Consider the following 16964-nt stretch of genomic DNA (forward strand, 5'->3'; position numbering starts at 1 on the left):
CATCAACAAAAGCAAAATGAGGATAATGGAATGTAGTCGAATTAAGTCGGGTGATGCTGAGGGAATTAGATTAGGAAATGAGACACTTAAAGCAGTAAAGGAGTTTTGCTATTTGGGGAGCAAAATAACTGATGATGGCCAAAGTAGAGAGGATATAAAATGTAGACTGGCAATGGCAAGGAAAGCGTTTGTGAAGAAGAGACAATTTGTTAACATCGGGTATAGATTTAAGTGTCAGGAAGTCGGTTCTGAAAGTATATGTATGGAGGGTAGCCATGTATGAAAGTGAAACATGGACGATAACTAGTTTGGACAAGAAGAGAATAGAAGCTTTCGAAATGTGGTGCTACAGAAGAAGGCTGAAGATTAGATGCGTAGATCACATAACTAATGAGGAGGTACTGAACAGGATTGGGGAGAAGAGGAGTTTGTGGCACAACTTGACTAGAAGAAGGGATCGGTTGGTAGGACATGTTCTGAGGCATCAAGGGATCACAAATTTAGTATTGGAGAGCAGCGTGGAGGGTAAAAATCGTAGAGGGAGACCAAGAGATGAATACACTAAGCAGATTCAAAAGGATGTAGGTTGCAGAAGGTACTGTGAGATGAAGAAGCTTGCACAGGATAGAGTAGCGTGGAGAGCTGCATCAAACCAGTCTCAGGACTGAAGACCACAACAACAAGGCTCTTAAGGATGTGTGAAGGAATGAAAGAAATTGATGATTGAGCAGGAGATAGGCAAGGTGCAAGAAGCAGTTTGAAGCTTTAGTTGCACTGCTAAGATCAGAATATCAGAATAATACTGAAAATTGTTGGTAACTGATCACCCAACTCTGACATCACATTGAAACAAGTAAGTATAATAAAATAATGAGAATAAATAAATACAATAACAAATAAAATACGAAAAAGGCAGATAGAAGACTCATTGGTAGAGTGAGTGAGATGAGCGCACATTGCATTACATATTCATTTAGTAAGCACAAAAGTGTTGTGGGCATGCTCAGTGGCGGATGCTGCAAGAGAGGCATTCTGCATCATGGTACGGTCTACTGTTTCAATTCTGAGAACATACATTCATAGAAGAGTCAACCAATATATAGCTTCCTCATGTGTTTATCTTTTGAACAGTCCATCGAGATACAATTAAAGATATCTGAGCCCACACAGGGGCTTACCGGCAATCACTCTTCATGTGAACAATGTGTGATCTCTGTAGCAAAAAGGGTCTCTGGTACACAAAGAACCCTTTACTACACACCATAAGGTGGCTTGTGGAGCACTGATGTAGATGTATATGTAGATGTAGCTGTAGTTGTAGAGGGAGAATGGTGGTGGTGATGGTGGTGGTGGCGGTGATGCTGGAGGAGGAGTATGTTGACTATTATTCATATTTCTTTAAAATACTTAATCTGGATGTCAGTAACATACAAATAAAACAATATTGAAATAGTCTGAATTACTCTGTTGCTTTTATATCACTCAAAATTTATTTTTATTTCAGCTGCAATTATACGTAACAGGATGGCCCCAATTCCACAGGAGCCAGTTTCATTTAAGGCAGACCATCCTTTCATATTCTTTATAAAGGAGTACCAAACACAAATTAATATCTTTGTTGGACACTTAAGTAATCCCTGAAGTATTTAATACTACACATAGTAGCTATTCTATGGTGTAAGTTCTGTTAATATTGTTGCAACTTATTTACAAGAAAGAAAAATGGTAAAACTAATGTTGTATCAATGTTTTTATCAAAGAAGCTTAAAATGCATGATAATAAAGGGTGTGCATAAAAGAATGTCATAGTTTCAATGGTGAATTATAACTGTTTAATTTAGATTCTTTATTACAAATGATACATAAAATTGAATGTAAACTAATCTAGTTTTTCTTATAAATGTTCAATATACACACCTTCTGTTATATGACATGTATCCAAACCAAAATTCAATTCCCGGAGTTTTTGTTAAAAGCCACAGAGTAATTGAAGAAATAGCATCTTCAGTCCTATATCTTAATTCCACAAAACTATTAGATAGTGCTGGAATGTAAATATAATCTTTTTAACACCAATGGCAAGGCATATCATGGTGTAAAGTCAGATGAATGTGGAGGTCAGTGGAAAATTGCTTTGTCGTATTGACCATTATGACCAATACAACACTCAGGCACTTCGATGTTAAGCCACTCTCACACAAGGAGATGTCAGTGGGGAAGTGCTCCATCTCGTTGCCAAATGAAGTTTATAGGTTCACCTTTTAATTGGGATACATCCTTTCTTGCAACATATCCAGATAAGTCACCACTGTTATGGTAGATTCAGTGGAAAAAAATTGACAATACTCATTATGTTGAGACATGGCACAGAAAATATTTAATTTTGTGGAATCTCTTTGGTGATGTACAATTTCATGATGACTGTTTGATCTCCAGATATGGAAATTATGGATATTTCTCATCCCATGTGAATGAAAAGGTTCTTCATCACTGAACTCCACATGATCAAGAACGTTACTCTTCCCACTGCAACACCTCACTTGTAAAGCTATAACATACACCATAACCATCTTGCTTTAAAGCATGTATCAGCTGTAATTGGTATGGATGCATATCTAAACATTTTCTTAATCCTCACATTACTGTGGAGGGAGTTACTTTCTGCGCTTCTTGAAAAATAATATTTCTTGTTTTTAATGAATTCTTATACCAGAATCTATAATTGTTTGAAATTTTTCTGTTAAATATAACCCCAAAATTTAAGTTTTAGTAGTGAACATCACTTTCTGCAGCAAATATCATATTTATATTTTGGAGTTCAGGAGCCTTCTTGCATATCCAAATAACTTCAAAAAGAAGCTTGTCAATAAAAGCCAATGACAGTTAATGAAATCTGCATTTTTAAAAATTTTTTGTGTATCACTCCCTTCAGCGCATGTATTACAGAAATTGCATTGGTATGCCTACAGTTGTGCTGAAAATTATTTTCGGGTTCTTTACCCTACTTATACATCAGAACCTATTTAACAAGGGTGTTCTTAACAAAACTTGACAGCAACTAATGAAAAAATAAATTTCTTCATGGTCATAAAGTACCATCCCCCACCACCCTAAGCTCCCTCTTGGTAGTACAGGTTATAGAAAACGCATTGGTATTGCCAGGTTTAAAACCTTTCACACTGTCGTCTTTGTCAACTGAAGTTTGAAACTTGTCTCTGAACAGACGACTTAGGACTAAAAAGGTAAAACACTCTGGCATCGTCAACATACTCTTTTGACACTTGTGGTCCTCCTGTGCTTATCACTTTACACTTACATCTGGCCATTCCGAATTGACTATACCATCAGCAAATGTTTTTGCCACATGGGGGATCACAGTTAAACCTTAAGGAGAAATGCACAGTGAACTGAAACTATAGATTCACTCTTCGCAAACTGCAGAACACAAAATGATTTACATGCAGGAGTCGCCATTTCGCATATGTAATGTTGCAAGTGTGAAAGTGACAAAGCAGTATTCACGCATGTGCTTATCTAAACCTGTTTGATTTATCTTTAATTGTGATTTAAACCAACATTTTACAATGCTTACAGGTGACACTATTAAAATTTACAACTTGGACATTCTTTTATGAACACATTGCATACTGTAACATTCTTTGTGCTGATATGCTGAGAAGAAATATAAATTAAAATTAATCGAGAAAAATTTGCAATACAATAAAATTAATGTTTTGGTCACAACTTTGCTTTTAGTATGTCATTGATCCTTGACCCTGGAAGCTTTATTTTGTTCTTCACCTTTATTTTATTATTCACATTATTATCCCTGTGATAAATAATACAATAAGTTTTGCCTTTCCTGCATCATAGGTATTTTGTTATTATTATTATTATTATTATTCTACAGGGTGTCCGGAAAAGGGCTCCCTGATTTCAAAATGAAATATCTCGAAAACAAAGATCGATAGAGAAATGCAGTAAACGGTATGTTTATTGTGAAAGCTGTAAGAAGTTTATACAGCAGTTTGAAATAATAGTTACAAAAGCTGCTAACAGATGGCGCTGTATGCTGTACAGCTCCTATCAGCATACATAAGTGAAATAATAGTATGAAAACAATCTTTGCAAACAATCACATCACAATGTTTTCAAAATGTTCACCATTGGCACTACAGAGGGGGCGCAAACAAAGAATGAAATTCCTATCACATTTTGAAGTGTCTCAACTGAAATGGATTCACATGCCACAGAGATCACCGATTCAAGCTCGTCCAGCGTGGCGGGGTGCTTCGGGTAGACCATGTCTTTCACTGTGCCCCACAAAAAAAAGTCACAGGGAGTCAAATCCGGTGAATATGGAGGCCAATCCATGCCTGCACGAGTAAATTTGGGATATTCCAAAGCAATGACTCGATTCCCAAAGTATTCCTCAAGAAAGCGAAACACTTGTTCGGTCCGATGTGGTCAGGCTCCATCTTGCATAAACCATTCAGTACTTAGTCGATCCTCTAACGCTAGCTGTGTGGTGGCAAATTGTTCCAAAATTGCAATGTAACGTGCACCAGTGACCGTTTCTCAAATGAAAAAAGGGCCAATAATGCCTCTGCTGCGTACTGCAGCCCACACAGTAACTTTAGGAGCATACAGGGGTTTCGCTTCACACCAATATGGCTTTCCGGAACCCCAAAATCACCAGTTCTGCTTATTCACGTATCCATTCAGGTGGAAGTGTGCTTCATCTGTAAACCAGATGCAGCCAACATCAAATCCTTCACTATCAATCATTGTGAGCATCTGATTAGCAAAGGCAACCCTTTGTTGCACAGCTCGTATGGGTATGGCCTGGTGCATTTGAATTTTGAATGGAAACATGTGTAGGCTCTTTCTCAGTATTTTCTGTGTGCTGGAACGCTTCAAACCAGTCTCAGATGCAATTCTGATGACATTGGGTTTCGCTGAATAATTCCAGAAACTGTGGCGATAATTTCAGGCGTAACTTCGGTTTGCTTGCGGCCAACGTGCCCCACTAGATCATCAGTTACGCTGCCTGTTCGTTGAAATTTTGCAATGAGCGTACAAATGGTTTTCGCATTGGGTCCTTTTGGAACATTAAATCATGCTTGAAAACTTCGCCTTGTTGCCGTAGGACTCTCTTATAACCTGTGGTACTCTAGCACCAGAAAAATGCATTGTTCAATGGAGTACATGGTTTTAATCCCTTCCTTCGGTACGCTAACCTCCTTTCACGTTTCAATAGTGGAACTGATCGCTCTGGGCTGCGGATCACTATTTATACTAGGCATTACGTATGGCAATTACAGCGCCATCTGTTAGCAGCTTTTGTAACTATTATTTCAGACTGCTGTATAAACTTCTTACAGCTTTCACAATAAACATACCGTTTACCGCAATCCTCTATCGATCTTTGTTTTCGAGATATTTCATTTTGAAATCAGGGAGTCCTTTTCTGGACACCCTGTATCTCTCCTTATTGTACACTGCAATTATTTCTTTAGTGCAAATGCTTTATTTACAGTTGGTAGTTTTCCTGTAGAATAGAGCTCTAAATTTCCATAGCCCTACACTAAAATTTGCCCTGCTTGTAATCGAAGAGCTCTGAAAATATTCCCTTACAAGAAAGTGCTCACTGAAAAAAGTTAGATAGGTAATTTGTAGCACTTGAGCATCTCTGTTGCAGCAGGAAGAGTTACAGATTATTTGTGACAAGCTAATATATATATTTAGAACCAGAACACCAGTTATGTGCATAATAGCTAAAATCCAAAATCAAATAAGGTTCTAAACATGAAGAATTTACCAGTATTAATGCTACCGTGACAGTTAGAAAACAGAAGATAAAAATTCCTTGTAACAGATCTTCTGAACCTGGTGTTACTTTCTTTGAAGTATGCGATAAAAGACAGACAGTGAGTAATGTGTAGCAAGCAAATACAGAACTAGGTGTTGATACAAATCTATATATGGAGAAACATATTTGACAAGTCAAAATCAGAACCATTTATGGTTCCCAATCTGAAAACGTCCTGACTTCAGTTTACTTCTTTCCTTTCCCTTTTATTTGCTAGTTATTATTATATGTAAAAATTCCAAATTAATAAATGGCAGCAGCACTGTTAATCTTACACTTGATCACTTGATGTTCTGTGTATGCTTACCTTGTCATCATTAAGGATTGTCCCCCCCCCCCCCCCCCCCCAGGGGGCTCGCCACTCTTTGGTGGGTTCGTCCTTGGCTGACATGGGGCCCAAGCCTTTGCAGCTTCTTTTCCCTTCCATACTGTATGTCTATCCCCTTGCTATACTTTTTCCCTCCCTTGGGGAACATGTCTGGGGTGTTATTGGGAATGTTCCACATTGTCTGTAGCTGACGTAAGAACAGTCTCACCACTGTTTTTTTTTGCTCCCTTTTCCTTTCTTTGTTTTCCTTCCCCTCTCATTCCTCGACTTTGGTGTTTAGGTTCCTGTTTTTCTTCTTCCTCCCTGTGCACTCCTGAAGGCCAGCCCATGCATCTGGTGTGTAGCAGGTGACTGGGTAATGCGTAATTCCTAGCCTCGGGTCGACAGGTAGGGTTCATACGTACCCCTGGTACAGGCCAGGCCCAGGGAGGGGTGATTGCTTGAGCTGCAACCTTCCCAAATTGCCAATTGGTCCCTCTGTCAGGTCTTCAGGAGGTGTGACCTGAGGTGTGAACAGTCCCTCTGTCAGGTCTTCAGGAGGTGTGACCTGAGGTGTGAACAATCACCTAAGGCAGGTATGCCTCCTTGTGAAGGAGGCCCCCAGTTGGAAGGAACACGCCATCGGAGATGTTGGCAATCATGGGGGATTTTCTTGCAATGAGTCAATCATCTTAACAACCAATGTCTACAAAATGTCAGCATAATGGGACTGATGATCCAATGACCCTTCCTGCTGCACCATGGTTCCTCATGGTCTCACATACAGAAGACAGTCAGTCCTTCACCACAGTAAATCCGTTTATTATTCAGAAAAGTGTTCATGCAATTACTGGCCCTGTGTAATCCTGCTCTCGTTTACAGAATGGCACTTTGCTTTTGGAGACTCCTTCTGATTCTCTAGCACAACAATTGCTTGCCACCTCACTTCTCCACGGCTACCCTGTTCGTGTTGAGGCCCACAAAACTTTGAATTGGCGTTATTTATACTAGGCTGCTCGACAGTCTAACTGAGGCCAAAATCCAATCTTAGCTCTCTGATCAGGGTGTCACTGCAATGAAAAAGGTAGATTCCTCCTTAGTGTCCACCTGTACTCTTTTTCTCACCTTTGATAGATTGGTGCTTCCGTCCAAGATCAAAGTAGGCTATGAAATTACCACAGTCCTGCCGTAATTCTGAATCCAATGCACTGCTACCAGTGTCATCTTTTCAAACACACTAGAACATCTTGTCGACAACCAGCCAAATGTGTAAACTGTGGTAGGGATGTGCAAGAGGGCAATTGTCTGTATCAACTGCAATGGCAGCCATGCTGCCTCCTCTCAGGATTTCCCTGTGTATCTTGATGAGCAGGCTGTCCAAGAGATCTAGGTAAAGGAGAAAGTGCCTTACCCAGTTACACACAAGTTACTGGTTAGTCAAAATCCCTGCATTCTCCCATCTGACACTTACAGTTCTGTTCTTCTACCTCTCGTTCCATGAAGGACATGTCCATGCAGAAATGCAACCTCAAATTCAGCTCTGAGGTTGTGAAATCGACCCCTTTCAAGGTAGGATTGCCATTCCCCTGTCCAGCTGTGCAACAAGCCATCAAACCCTTGCCTCAAGGGACAAAGCCACCAGCTTCACCACCGGTAGGCCAGAAAGAAAAGAAGGATTACTCCCATGAAGACTTCCTCCGTCCCTCCAGCCAAACAACACCTGAGTCTTCCTCTAACCAGAAAGGCTCAAAGAAGTCCACCAAAGGCAAACTGTCTTCTCCTTCACTGACTCAAAGATCTTCTTTGATGGTGTTGCCCCGTGATACCTTAGCCCGGCTGGCCTCCATGTCGCCAGTGTGCACCACTAACCATTTTTCAGTACTGGACTCCACAGACCGACAGCACAAGCAAGCCAATGCTTCTGTGGACTCCATGGAGCAGGATCTTCCTGCTTCTGTGCCATGTAGCAGTGACCCTTCACAGGCTGTCACTCGGCAGCTGCTGAGGTGACACCCTTACATCTCTTCCTCATCATGACTCTCCTCCAATGGAATGTTCGTGGCCTTTGGTCCCACAAAGAGGATTAACAGCTTCTTTTAACATCGCAGCATCCCCTTGTACTCTGCCTTCAGGAAACGAAATTGCACCCTCATGACCGCTTTGAGCTTTCACATTTCTTCCCTGTTCATTTTGACCTTCCCCATGAGTTCAGCATTCCGTCTCATGGGGGCATCATGCTGCTCATATGGGATGACATTCATAGTCAATCAATCTCCCTGACCACCCATCTTCAAGCTGTTGCAGTTTGCCTTTTTCTTCCCCACCTGATTTTTTTCCCTCTGTACCATTTATATCACTCTGTCATTCGATGTCACCAGGGCAGACTTCTTTCAGCTTACTGGGCAGCTACCTCCCTCTTTTCTGCTACTCGGTGACTTTAATGTGCATCATCCACTTTGGGGTATGCCCAGAACCTGTCAGAGAGGCGCCCTCCTGGCTGATCTTCTTAATCAACTCAACCTCTTCTGCCTGCCTTAACACTGGGGCACCCACTTTCCTTTCTGATCCTCGCACACCTATTCCCGTTTGGACCTATCCTTCTGTGCTGCCCAGGTTGCCCATCATCTTGAGTGGTCAACTCACTCTGATGCCTACTAGAGCGACCATTTTCCATGTGCTATCCATTTGTTGACTACTATGACACCTGCGTGCAAACCCAAATGGCAGCTTACTAAGGCTGACTGGAGGCTTTACTCCTCCCTGGTGAACTTCGAGCTGGCTGGAGTGGCCGAGCGGTTCTAGGCACTTCAGTCTGGAACCGTGCGACTGCTACGGTCACAGGTTCAAATCCTACCTCGGGCATGGATGTGTGTGATGTCCTTAGGTTAGTTAGGTTTAAGTAGTTCTAAGTTCTAGGGGACTGATGACCTCAGAAGTTAAGTCCCATAGTGCTCAGAGCCATTAGAACCATTTTTTTTTTTTTTTTTTTTAAAAAAAAAACTTAGAAGGACAAGATTTCCCCAGTTGTGATGACCAGGTGGAACGTCTCACAAACGTTATCCTTACTGCTGCAGAACATTCCATTCCTTGCACTTCCCCTTTACCATGCCATGTCCCAGTCTCTTGGTGGACTGAGGCATGCCGTGATACAATTTGTACATGGAGAAGTGCTCTCCACATTTTTAACCATCATACTACAATGTTGAACTGCATGCATTATAAACAGATCCATGCAAATGTCATCGCATTCTTCAGGATAGTAAAAAAGCTAGCTGGATTTCATTCACTAGTTCTTTTAACAGTTTCACCCTTTCCTCTGTCATGTGGACCAATCTCCGATGACTCTCTGGGACAAAAATCCATTCGTCAGTTTCTGACCTGACAGTAGCAGATGATGTTATCATGGACACTGTTGCTATCTCCAACAGCTTGGGCTGCCATTTTGCAGAAGTTTCGAGCTCTTCCCACTATCACCCTGCCTTCCTCCATCAGAAACAAGTGGAGGAGGCTCAGGCAATTCCCTACTCTTATCAGAATTGAGAGTGCTACAAAAGGGAAAGCAGAAAGGTGGAAGGAGTGTATAGATGGTCTATACAAGGGCGATGTACTTGAGGACAATATTATGGAAATGGAAGAGGATGTAGATGAAGATGAAATGGGAGATATGATACTGCGTGAAGAGTTTGACAGAGCACTGAAAGACCTGAGTCGAAACAAGGCCCCCGGAGTAGACAACATTCCATTGGAACTACTGACGGCCTTGGGAGAGCCAGTCCTGACAAAACTCTACCATCTGGTGAGCAAGATGTATGAAACAGGCGAAATACCCTCAGACTTCAAGAAGAATATAATAATTCCAATCCCAAAGAAAGCAGGTGTTGACAGATGTGAAAATTACCGAACTATCAGTTTAATAAGTCACAGCTGCAAAATACTAACACGAATTCTTTACAGACGAATGGAAAAACTAGTAGAAGCCAACCTCGGGGAAGATCGGTTTGGATTCCGTAGAAACACTGGAACACGTGAGGCAATACTGACCTTACGACTTATCTTAGAAGAAAGATTAAGTAAAGGCAAACCTACGTTTCTAGCATTTGTAGACTTAGAGAAAGCTTTTGACAATGTTGACTGGAATACTCTCTTTCAAATTCTAAAGGTGGCAGGGGTAAAATACAGGGAGCGAAAGGCTATTTACAATTTGTACAGAAACCAGATGGCAGTTATAAGAGTCGAGGGACATGAAAGGGAAGCAGTGGTTGGGATGGGAGTAAGACAGGGTTGTAGCCTCTCCCCGAAGTTGTTCAATCTGTATATTGAGCAAGCAGTAAAGGAAACAAAAGAAAAATTTGGAGTAGGTATTAAAATTCATGGAGAAGAAATAAAAACTTTGAGGTTCGCCGATGACATTGTAATTCTGTCAGAGACAGCAAAGGACTCGGAAGAGCAGTTGAATGGAATGAACAGTGTCTTGAAAGGAGGATATAAGATAAACATCAACAAAAGCAAAACAAGGATAATGGAATGTAGTCTAATTAAGTCGGGTGATGCTGAGGGGATTAGATTAGGAAATGAGACACTTAAAGTAGTAAAGGAGTTTTGCTATTTGGGGAGCAAAATAACTGATGATGGTCGAAGTAGAGAGGATATAAAATGTAGACTGGCAATGGCAAGGAAAGCGTTTCTGAAGAAGAGAAATTTGTTAACATCGAGTATAGATTTAAGTGTCAGGAAGTCATTTCTGAAAGTATTTGTATGGAGTGTAGCCATGTATGGAAGTGAAACATGGACGATAAATAGTTTGGACAAGAAGAGAATAGAAGCTTTCGAAATGTGGTGCTACAGAAGAATGCTGAAGATTAGATGGGCAGATCACATAACTAATGAGGAAGTATTGAATAGGATTGGGGAGAAGAGAAGTTTGTGGCACAACTTGACTAGAAGAAGGGATCGGTTGGTAGGACATGTTCTGAGGCATCAAGGGATCACCAATTTAGTATTGGAGGGCAGGGTGGAGGGTAAAAATCGTAGAGGGAGACCAAGAGATGAATACACTAAGCAGATTCAGAAGGATGTAGGTTGCAGTAGGTACTGGGAGATGAAAAGGCTTGCACAGGATAGAGTAGCATGGAGAGCTGCATCAGAGTGCTCCACAGAAGTGTGCAAAGATTGTTACTGTTTACAATGTATTTAAATGATATTGATTGGCGACTCCATGTTGTCTTGTGCACTACGACCAGATAACAGGTATACTTGAAAAAAGAGACAGCATTGGTCGTATATTTTTTACTATTGCAAAATCGATTTTCTGTCACTGAGTGACCATCTTCAGTGCTAGAAGTTAAAAATTTTTTCACATTACGATCAGAGAGTACAACATAGAAAATCACAATTACATCTGCATATGAACATAACACTTGTTAGAAACAAACCTATATTGTATAACTTAAATTGGGATGCACTGTTGTCACTAAGCTTATGGCTTGAAATTACTTGAATTGAAATTACTAAAAGATTTTCCAACAGTAGCTAAAAAGATCGTATACTACTATAGATATGTAGACGACACGCTATTGCTTATTAATGGTAGCCAATCTGATATTGGCGAAGTCGTCAGTACATTTAATAGCTTACACAACAAAATTGCTTTCACAGTTGAAAAAGAACAGAATGGAGTCATTAATTTTTTAGACCTAACTATTGGAAGGGAAAATGGAAAACATACATTTGACATTTACAGAAAATCAACATTCACAGATATCATCTTAGATTATCGTTCACAACACCCAGACCAACACAAAAAAGCGTTTTTCCACTTTGCATTTCATCGTATGTTCCGATTACCATTATCTAAGGAAAACCATGAGAAAGAGTTAAACATAGTGAAACAAATTGCGAGAAATAATAATTACCCGTTGAAATATGTCATGAACATTTATGAGATGACATCCAAAAAATATAGTAAAGACAATTTAAGGCGGAATGAGACAAGCGAAACTAAAAATCAAAAATTTATCACATTGCCTTTCTATGGTCCCATTAGCAATAAAATTGCCAGTGTATTCAAGAAGAGAAATATTAATGTATGTTTCTCGACGGCGAACAGACTGGGCGTGCTTTTAAGGAATAACATTCATGAACGCAAAATCTTATATGAATCAAGTGTTTACAAACTTATGTGTGCCACGTGTAATGCAGGTTACATAGGGCAAACAGGACGAAAATTAGAAACAAGGTTCCGTGAGCACGTTGCACTTGAGAGGAAAGATGTTGCTGAAAAATCGAATTTCGCAGCCCATCTGGTAGCAACTGGTCATACAACTCCAGATTTGACATCGCAATTAAAATTGTTGCACAAGGGTAAAAAAGGTCACCTTCTCGACCTTATGGAAGAGATGGAGATCTTTTGTCATAATAAAGCTCCAGATATCGCGCTGCTTAATGAGTAAACGATATCGAGAAGCACACATTTTTGGGAATGCTTCTCCGATTTACTGTGAAGTGAGGTCAACTTGTGGTCATTTATCACAATTTGCAATTCATAGTCAGCTGCTTGTTATCCCTTATATACAACGCCTCAGTCATAGTCGCTATGAGAACACGTATAATGGCCGCTATTTCAACTATCTCAACACATTGACACACATGTTTTCAGTTTGTTTTAATAACATTACTAATTTCGGTATTTTAAAAGATGCTTCTTTCTTTTTAGTTCTGTAATTTACAGAACTTATGGACACCTACTGAACATAATTTTACGACAGTCGACATCTCGTAGGCGTTGACACAAAGTAATACAAACCGGTTATCACTTTACGTAATTATTTTTAATGTATGTTAACAGTTCTTTTGCTATTTGAATAAGTGCTGGATATCGTGCATAGTCTATGTTTAATTTCTCTAAAGTACGATGTACATTTTGGTATAAGTGACACTATTATTTGTCCTTCCTCACGATGGTTTCTCGATGATTGATGTATACTACTTGTTCGCACCTTATATTTGCACGGCATTTTAATTATTAAGTAACGGCAGTTTCGTACTGTGATTATTTTTTATATATTTGACTCCTTAGTATTAACGTTATTATTTTTTATATATTTGACTCCTTGGTATTAACATTTGTTACATAAATTACGAACGTTGTACTTTTGACTTCCCACGCCAGATGGTGGGTGTTACGTTTTTTAACAAAGACCTGTGTTGCGCCTCATTTTATGTTGTTCATTTATTATTCTTTGGCATTATCTTTTGCTTTTTATATGTTCTGCACTCTAACAACTTATCGATCTATTTTATGTTTTATAGTTTATAAAAAAGAATATGCCAATGTATTTTAGATATTCTCCTGCGTCTGCTATGTGTTGTACGTACATTTTAAATTTGAATTACTACACCATTCACAAAAGTACAAGAGTTATTTAGTGTTAATAATTCGCAAAACCAATAATACTATGTCTTCTCGCGACACATGTCACATAGAGGGCGTGTCAAGCCCCGTCACACCGAGGTCTGCTGAACAAGTGCAGGTAAACAGCGACCTCAGTCTATGTGATTGCCGTAAGCTTAGTGACAACAGTGCATCCCAATTTAAGTTATACAATATAGGTTTGTGTCTAACAAGTGTTATGTTCATATGCAGATGTAATTGTGATTTTCTATGTTGTACTCTCTGATCGTAATGTGAAAAAATTTTTAACTTCTAGCACTGAAGATGGTCACTCAGTTCCAAGCCAAGGCACGTTCCCGACTCCGTCTCCTCAAGCTCCTTTCCGGCCGAACGTGGGGTCTGGACCCCTCCACCATCCTCCACACCTATAAGTCCCTCATCCGCCCTATCCTCTGTTACGCCCATCCCGCCTGGATCTCCGCCCCCCCTTCCTTTTATAAATCCCTCCAAATCCTTGAACGCCATGCTCTCCGCCTTGCCTATCGCATCCGTCTCCCTTCCCCCACGCGGATCCTGTATGACCTTATCCCCTTCCCCCACCTCCTCCTCTTCCTCGAAAGGATACGAATCCTATACACCTCCCGTAAACTCGATCCTCCTCACCCGCTCGTCTCCCCGATCCTCTCCCACCCCCGCCCGCTGCCGCGCCTGTACTCCCACGTCCCACCTGGTCTCCATCTCTCCACCCTCCTTACCCTCTCCCAAGGTGGTTTCCGCCAGCTCCCCCTCCCTGATGATGTCCTCCTCCCCTGCATCTACCCCTCCTATCAACTTTGATCCTCCCCCCCCCTCCTGTGTCCTTTCCTTCAGGCACCCTCCCTCCCCCCCTTTTCCCTTCCCTTCTCTTTCCTTTCCCCCCTCCCTCCTACCCTCTCCTCCGGGCTTCACTCCCCCTACCTCCCTCCCCCTCTCTCCTTTGCCCATGGCATCTCTGCTCTCCCCTCTCCCATTTCCCCTTCCTCCTCCTCCACCTCCTCTCTTGGCAGGTCCCCGGACTCGTACACGCTGAGTGGACATTCGCGCGCCGGAGATCGTCGCCATCAGTGTCTCGTGAGTGCCGTCGTGTTTCGTGTTCAGTGTTCCCGTCATACTCCATCGTTCACCTGTGCCATCGCCATCTTCAGTGTTAGTGCGTCGTGACAACAGTTTGTAGTGAATTTTCGTCAAGTGTGAACGGCTCCGTGTTTGTCTTTATGTGTCTACTGTTTTATTACCCCCCGTTATGTCACATTTGTGTATTCTTTCTGTTCTATCTTTATCTCCTCTACGGCTGAAGAGCGGCGTACCATGCTGCTGACAGCCTGCCTGTTTGTACGGGTTTGAAAATAACAATAAAGAAAAAAAAAAAAAAAAAAAAAAAAGGTCACTCAGTGACAGAAAATCGATTTTGCAATAGTAAAAAATATACGACCAATGCTGTCTCTTTTTTCAAGTGTATATAAATGATCTAGTAGAAAGCATTGCAAGCTCTGTAAGACTGTTGGTCAGATGATGCGGTTGCCTATAAGGAAGTAGCAATGTCAGAGGACAGTGTTGATTTGTAGGGGCAACCTGCAAGGGATTCATGATTGGTGCAGGCCTCTCGTATACTCATACATCTTGAAAAATGACCATGGTGTGAAAATCTGAGAATTTAGAGCTAATACAGAGCTGTACCCTCAATCACTCTTCTGATGTGCCATGTCCAAGTGGAACAGGTGTAATCTTACCTTCCCACACATCTGAGAAACCTTAATTGATACCATTGAGGAACTGTTTCATGAATAGTCTTTTATTTGTTTTTAAGTACAAATCTACACACATCAAAAAAAGTTTTGCGTCACCCTGCTTCCAAGAACTCCTGAAGACAGACATTGACTGTGGATATTGTATCACAGACACAGTCCCTTTAACTGTTCAGAGACGTAACTAAACATGCCCAAAGATGTAAACAAAAATGTATGAGCAGCGCATATCAGACAGGTTCCAACAGCTGATCAGTTCCAGTCATTCCACCAGGAAGGAGGTACACGGCTCGTCTTATCTGTAGTTCAACCATGCCCAGATGGTCAATACCATGGTTCAAATGCATCTGCATTATTACTTTGTGCCAGGATGGGCTCTCAACAAGGGAAGTGTCCAGGCGTCTCTGAGTGAACCAAAGTGATGATGATCAGACATGGAGGAAATACAGAAAGACAGGAACTGTCGATGACATGCCTCGCTCAGGCAGCCCAAGGGCTACTACTGCAGTGGATGACTGCTACCTACGGATTATGGCTTGGAGGAACCCTGACAGCAATGCCACCATGTTCAATAATGCATTTCGTGCAGCCACAGGACGTCTTGTTATGACTCAAACTGTGTGCAATAGGCTGCATGATGCGTAACTTCACTCCCAACGTCCATGGCGAGGTCCATCTTTGCATCCAAGACACTGAGCAGCGCAGTACAGATGGGCCCAACATGCTGAATTGACCACTCAGGATTGGTATCAAGTTCTCTTCACCGATGAGTGTCACATATGCCTTCAACCAGACAATCGTTGGAGACTAGTTTACAGGCAAACCGGTTAGGCTGAATGCCTTAGACACACTGTCCAGCAAGTGCAGTAAGGTGGAGGTTCCCTACTGTTTTGGGGTGGCATTATGAGGGGCCAATGTACGCCACTGGTGGTTATGGAAGGCGCCATAATGCCTGTATGATACATGAATGCCATCCTTTGACTGACGGTGCAGAGGCATTCGTATTCATGGACGACAATTTATGCCCCCATTGTGCACACCTTGTGGATAACTTGCTACAGGATAATCACATCATTCGACTAGAGTGGCCAGAATACACTCCAGACATGAACCCTATCGACCATGCCTGGAATAGATTGAAAAGGGCTGTTTATGGACAACATGACCCGCCAACCACTCTGAGGGATCTACGCCAAAAGTCATTGAGGAGTAGGACAATCTGGACCAACAGTGCCTCAATGAACTTGTGAATAGTATGCCATGAAGAATACAGGCATGAATCAATGCAAGAGGACATGCTATTGGGTATTAGAGGTACCAGTGTATACAGCAATTGGGACCACCATCGCTGAAGGTCTTGCTTTATGGTGGTACAACATGCAATGTGTGGTTTTCATGAGCAATAACAAGAGTGGAAATGACGTTTATGTTGATCTCTATTCCAAATTTCTGTACAGGTTCCATAACTCTCGGTACTGAGGTTTTGTGTGTATTAAATATATCAAATTCTAATGTTTATCTGAATATCTTATTTTGTCTTACTCCTGTGTCATTTTACCCTGACATCAGTCTAAAATGACATATTATGCACATTTAACAAGAATTTCAAAA

General features: G+C 41.2%; 1 protein-coding gene across 7 annotated transcripts in view; it reads left to right on the plus strand.

Annotated features, from left to right (window-relative positions):
• Positions 1-16964, plus strand: part of LOC124776819 (leukocyte elastase inhibitor-like) — a 221034-nt gene that overhangs the window by 173364 nt on the left and 30706 nt on the right. For 2 of the 7 annotated variants that reach the window (XR_007015655.1, XM_047251972.1), the window contains one exon: positions 1505-1641. The exons of 4 other annotated variants lie outside the window; for them this stretch is intronic. Coding sequence is in view for 1 of the 3 variants with exons in the window: in XM_047251971.1 (XP_047107927.1) it covers positions 1505-1641 (137 nt within the window). In the remaining 2 variants the exon portion in view is untranslated. Of the gene's footprint in view, positions 1-1504; positions 3727-16964 lie in introns of those variants that run through there. One more of the 7 variants, XM_047251971.1, reaches the window with a different exon arrangement.

Source organism: Schistocerca piceifrons, chromosome 2 (genome assembly GCF_021461385.2).
Source record: "Schistocerca piceifrons isolate TAMUIC-IGC-003096 chromosome 2, iqSchPice1.1, whole genome shotgun sequence".
NCBI classification, from domain to species: Eukaryota; Metazoa; Arthropoda; class Insecta; order Orthoptera; family Acrididae; genus Schistocerca; species Schistocerca piceifrons.